The sequence below is a fragment of the Vulpes lagopus genome, chromosome 7 (assembly GCF_018345385.1).
Source record: "Vulpes lagopus strain Blue_001 chromosome 7, ASM1834538v1, whole genome shotgun sequence".
NCBI classification, from domain to species: Eukaryota; Metazoa; Chordata; class Mammalia; order Carnivora; family Canidae; genus Vulpes; species Vulpes lagopus.
The window spans coordinates 76,957,254-76,963,253 of NC_054830.1; the positions used below are offsets into that span (position 1 = coordinate 76,957,254).

A 6,000-nucleotide genomic window follows, 5' to 3' on the forward strand; every position below is an offset into this window, starting at 1 on the left:
GCAGGCCCTGATTAGGTGCCTACCTTTGTATGAACTATAATAAAAGTGAGTCTCCGTAAAAGGCCCTGACCTTTCAGGCCACACTGAAGTTATGGCTCAAGGCCTGGCCTGGCTGAGACCAACACAGATCAAGCTCACCTTTCTCTCCAGCTAGGCGAGAATAATCCAACAAGCCTTGCTGCAGGAATTAAAGGCAGGAGGCATTCATACTTCTTATCACGCTGGGTTTGGATTAACTTCCCAGAGTCAATGCAATAGCAGGATCTATAAGCAAATCCTGATAGGACGCAGGGCAGCTGTGTCACCATGGAGACGGGATACCATAAGCCCCGCAGGTTATCCACAGTGCTTGAAAGAGGTTTCTCAACCTGGGACAATAAAGCAAGTTGGAACCAGGAAAAGAAAAACTTTACCACCGATCCCTGGATGACTCTTAAAAAGCGACCTCCAGACTACATTGTTGGCAACAGGGAAGGGAGGAAATGTAGCTAAGAATTGAGTGCACGGTGTGTTAAATGTTTTATTAACTCCTCGGTTGTGTTATTTCTACTCATTCCTCATTTTGCAGACAGGGAAAGTAGGGAGAACTGCACCAACACTAACAAAGTTCTACTCAAAAAGATTAACAGTGAAAACGCCTCAGGCCAAAGCACCAGGCTACACATGAACAGATACCGCAAAATAGGAAGGACAGTGAAGTGCAAGTCCATCACAATTCTGCCAAAGGGGGGATGGGGAGCCACTTCTAAAGACAGTACCCATGTTTTCTCTGGCCTAGGATTCACCCACCCCCAAATCCTGCAATGGGCACAGTGCCAAGGGGGCCAGGAGGGTCACATCCCCCACAGCCAGCTGCACCACTTCCTACCTGTGGGGCTTTAGGTGAGTCACCTGTCCTCCCTGAAACCTCTGCCACACCTCTAAAGCCGGAATGCCAGAAAACAGGGAGCAGCGGCAGGTGCCTGGTGCTCGCCAATCTCTGAGGTCTCTTTTCCTCAAAGCCTTTAAGAATGGGCTCAAGAGGGGACCTGGAAGATCCCCACCAACGAGGGAAGGAGAGAGAAAGACAGGAGGTCTTGCTTCCTTTTCTTAGGCAGTGAGCACAACCTGCTGGGCCAGCAACTCCAATAGGAATTAGGCCTCTGGCCACACAAGCTTGGGGCCTGCTGGGTGCACAGGAGTATGCTGAGCTGGCCCTCAGCCAGAGGGAGACTTTCCCACCACCTCCTCCCTGCCTTCCTCTGCCTAAAGCTCAGCAATCCAGCTCCCAGTGAGGGGGGAACCCTGGACTTGGCCTTCCAGGGCGACCTTTCAACTCTCCAGCTGGAGCGCCCTCCCCTCCTGGTTCATTCAAGAGCCTGGCACACCCAGATAAGTGAAAGGGGAGCCTATCTCCAACTCTAAGAGTTCTGAGTTTCACCAAGGTAGGGACATACTGGCAGAGCTGGGGGTACGGCAAAACCAGGAAGCACCCTTAGACCTGTCTGCCCAGCTCCAAGCCTCTGGCCACTTTTTCAGGGCCGAAAGACAGACCTTCTTTCTCAAGGGGGAAGGAGACAAGAGACCACCTAGTGAAAGATCCATCAATTTCTGAGACTTTGGGGATCCCTGGGTGGCTCAGCGGTTTAGCACCTGCCTTTGGCCCAGGGTGTGATCCTGGAGTCCCGGGGATCGAGTCCCACATCGGGCTCCCTGCGTGGAGCCTGCTTCTCCCTCTGCCTGTGTCTCTGCCTCTCTCTCTCTCTCTCTCTCTCTCTCTCGAAGATCTATAATTTAAAAAAAAATTCTGAGACTTTGCTATTTTCATTTTTTAAAAAACTCTCGTGTCCCGTCCCCCTCCCCGCACAGGAGCCCTTCCACCGCCCACTTCCGAGGAAGGCTCAGCAGACGCGCGATCCCCAGGTATTCCGAGACCCTGGTTCCACCGGCCCCTTCGCATAGAGAAACTGAGGCCCGAGGCCCCGCGGGCCGCGTGCTCCGCCCCCAGCCTCGCGCCGCGCCAGCCCCGCGCACTCACAGCGGGTTCCAGCGCTCGGGCAGGCGGCGGTGCAGCGAGATGCGGTCGCTAAGGTAGATGTTGATCTGGTGCAGCCGCACGCTCTCCTCCTGCAGCCGCAGCTCCTCGCCCTGCAGCTGCAGCCGCACCGCCTCGCCCCGCGCGCCCAGGGCGTCGCTGGGCACCGGCGGCCGCGGCAGGACCGGGGCGCGCCGCCCGGGGCGCGGGGCGCGCGGGGGTCCCGGCTCGGCCGCCCCGGCCCCGCGCCGCGCCCGCAGCACGGAGCCCAGCCCGGCCAGCGCCAGCAGCGCCAGCAGCGCCAGCAGCGCCTCCCGGCCGCGCCGCAGCCCCCGCGGGCAGCGCCTCCGCGCCGCGCGCCCCCACATGCGCCCGCCAGCTGGGGCCAGCGCTCGGCTCGCCCGGAGGCGGCGGCGCAGCCCCGGACCCGGATCCCGGAACCGCAGCCCGGCGCCGCCCCGCCCCCGGCCCGCCCCACCTGCGTGCCGCCCCCTTCCCCGCCCCCCGCGGGCGCCGGTCCTCCCCGGGGCCCCGCGGGCTTGCTGGGACCCGCCCTTGCCCTTCCCCGCGGGGCCGCGTGCGTTGGGACGGAGGTGACGGCCCTTCAAACCCTGAGCTCAGCGCCCGGCACGTCGTCTGCGCCGAGTAGCGCTGAGTGCGCCCTGCAGGATGCTGCGAAGTTTACTCCCTTATCCCCTCCGACCCTATCAGGGGTAGTAGTAGCGTTATCAACTCCATTTTACAGATGAGGAGACTGAGGCACAGTGAGGCTAATACACCCCAGATGGTCCCGGGAGGGGGGATCCCTGGGTGGCTCAGCGGTTTGGCGCCTGTCTTCGGCCCAGGGCCTGTTCTTTTTTTTTTTTTTTTTTTTTTTTTTTTTTATTTTTTTTTTTTTCCCAGGGCCTGATCTTGGAGACCCGAAATCGAGTCCCACATCGGGCTCCCTGCATGGAGCCTGCTTCTCCCTCTGCCTGTGTCTGCCTCTCTCATGAATAAATAAAATCCTTATATAAAAAAAAAGGATGGTCCCTGGGGGCCTGTAGGCCTAATTATAAATTAATTTTTTATTGGTCTTCAATTTGCCAACATATAGGATAACACCCAGTGCTCATCCCGTCAAGTGCCCCCCTCAGTGCCCGTCACCCAGTCACCCCCAACACCCCCCCCCCCCCCCCCCCCCCCGCACACCTCCCTTCCTACCACCCCTAGTTTGTTTCCCAGAGTTAGGAGTCTCTCATGTTCTGTCTCCCTTTCTGATATTTCCCACTCATTTTTTCTCCTTTCCCCTTTATTCCCTTTCACTATTTTTTTATATTCCCCAAATGAATGAGACCATGTAATGTTTGTCATTCTCCGCTGCCGAAGGTGCAATACTGCTTAGATCCCTTAAATAACACACCTTCCCCTGGCAGCCTGTTGGTCAATCTCGCTGTTTTTTTACTCCTCACTTTACAAAAGCCTCCAAGATACTGATCACGGGAATGAGCCCCCTGAGAGAAACATATGCAGAAGCACCCATCATATGATCGCACACCACCCCAGGCCATTCATTCCCCTGACCTTGGTCAGAAGTTTCCTTTGAGGGGATTGAATAAATGAAGGAGCCACCAGGGTGCTGGAAATACTAAACAGTTTCAAGACTAGAGTGAGGTATGAGGCTGTCTCCAAGGCAGAAGATTGTAGGATGGGCAAGGCAAAACAAAATCAGTGATCAAAAGAAACAATATTTCAAAAAAAAAAAAATCAAAATGAAAGCAAAAAAAAAAATCTCTGATGAACAAAACATAAAAATTTTAAATAAAGGTAAAATCTGATACTGTGCTTGCAAGGCTCATCTCACTGGCCTCACTCACCCTAAACGCAGCCCTGATTCCATGTCTTGATTTTGGTGGGGATTACAAGGATATATAAGTAAAAAAATATCAAGTTCTTCTTCTTTTTTAAGATTTTATTTATTTATTCATGAGAGACACAGAGAGAAGCAGAGATGTAGGCAGAGGGAGAGGCTCCCTACAGGGAGCCTGATGAGGAACTCGATCCCAGGATCCTTGGGATCGCTACCTGAGCCAAAGGCAGACACTCAACCACTGAACCACCAAGGCGTCTCCAAGTTCTTCTTTTAAAAATAAGCACTTGACTTATGAAAGTTGTAAGTCAATTCAAAACATAAAGAATAAATAAAAAGAACTAACAGAAATAAAAACAAGGGAGAAGCCCTGGCCTCCAGCACAAATGCTGAAGTCCTCAACTTGACAGGAAGAGGCCCTCAGAACGTGACTCCAAACTCTGCAAGGTCTACCCCATACCACTCTGGAAGAAGGGAGAGGAGTCTCGCTGTTCCATATTTTTGCACATGCTGTTCTCCCTGCTTGGAACGCCCTGGCCCACCTGGCCCACCTCTATCCACCCTTTGAGGCCATGCCAAAAGTCACCTCTTCTGTGAGGCCTTCAGCAACTTCCACGGCCTTGTAGGCAAGTACATTTCAAGATTTCATCATCCTTTTGTGTGTGGGTTCCACCAGAGAAACAGAACCAGGAGGAAATATGTTAAGAGATTTATAGAAAGGAATTGACTTACACAATTGCCCGGGATGGCTAAGCAAGTCCAAAATCTGTAGGGCAGGCCATCAGGAAGTGAAGGAAGAATCTGCGTGAGCTGAATCTGCAGTCCATGGGCAGAATTTCTTCTTTTCTAAGGCAGCCTCAGTTCTGCTGTTAAGGCCTTTCAACTGATTGGGTCAGGCCCACATAGATAATTTCCATTAGTTAACATCAACTGATTACAGACATCAGTTATATCTGCAAAATATCTTCATGGCAACATCTAGGTTAGTGTTTGATCCAACACACTGGGGATTAAAGCCTAGCTAGGCTGACGCATCAAACTGACCATCTCTATTAGTTTCCCAGGGTGGCCATAACAAATACCACAATCTGGGTGGCTGTATTCCCTCTCAGTTCTGGAGGCTAGAAGTCTAAAATCAATTTGTCCTACCAGCAAGGCCATGCCTTCTTGGAAGGCTCTAGGGGGGATTGCATTCCATACTTTTCTCTTAGTTTCTGGTGTTGCTTGAAATCTTTGCCACTGCTTGGTTTATGCATGCATCACTCCAACCTCTGCCACCGTTGTCATTCTTCTGATGTGCATCTGTCTCTATGTGTCTTCTATTCTTCTTCTAAGGACACCAGTCAAATTGGATTTGGGCCCACTCTAATGACCTCATCTTAACTTAATTATGTCTGTAAAGACCCTATTTCCAAATAAGGTCACATTCCTGGGTACCAAGGCTTAGGACTTCAACATATCTTGTTGGGGGACTCCATTCAATCGGTAACACCATCATACTTTGTTACAATGCTTGGTATGCTGGATCGTGTTTAATTTAACCGTAGCCTTGTAACAACAACAACAACAACAACAACAACAACAACAACAAGAACAAAAAGTAAGGGACTTAGAGTACAGGCTGTGGTCACTTCATGATCACAGAGCTTAGTATAGTATCAGACACAGAGAAAGCACTCAATTAATGGCTGCTTTTGTGTCTCCTGCTCCCTTCCGTAGGCATTTATTTGAATTCCCCAGAGAGGTATCTGATGGAAGGCACAACCTGGTGAAGTGCAGGGAGGAGTTACTCCCAAAATGTAACGAACATAAATTCTCCAGGTCTTGTTGGAAGGGCCTCGGTGGTAACCCAATATGGGAATTTTCAAAAGTCTGCTCCTAGAAAGCCAGGGGACCACCCAGGAAGGTTAAAAAAAAAAAAAAAAAAAAAAAAAGGCTGGTTGGGTGGGGCTCCAGTTCCCTTCCTTAAAACCGGAGTGTTGACACTTTTATCTGCTTAATGCTTTGAGCTTCCTTCTTAGATTATAGCACCCTCCTTCCCAATGACCAGAAGAACCTGTTAACAACACCAAATGAATTGTGCCACTCAAGCCACAGCAGGTCAGTGGCAGAACAGGAAATAAAACAGAGTTAAGGT

General features: G+C 51.5%; 1 protein-coding gene across 1 annotated transcript in view; it reads right to left on the reverse strand.

Moving 5' to 3' along the window:
- Positions 1-2,448, reverse strand: part of GALNT12 (polypeptide N-acetylgalactosaminyltransferase 12) — a 38,270-nt gene extending 35,822 nt beyond the window's left edge. The window contains exon 1 of the mRNA XM_041764485.1: positions 2,018-2,448. Coding sequence (XP_041620419.1) covers positions 2,018-2,382 — 365 coding nt within the window. The 5' untranslated portion in view covers positions 2,383-2,448. The remainder of the gene's footprint in view (positions 1-2,017) is intronic.
- Positions 2,449-6,000: the final 3,552 nt, after the last annotated feature.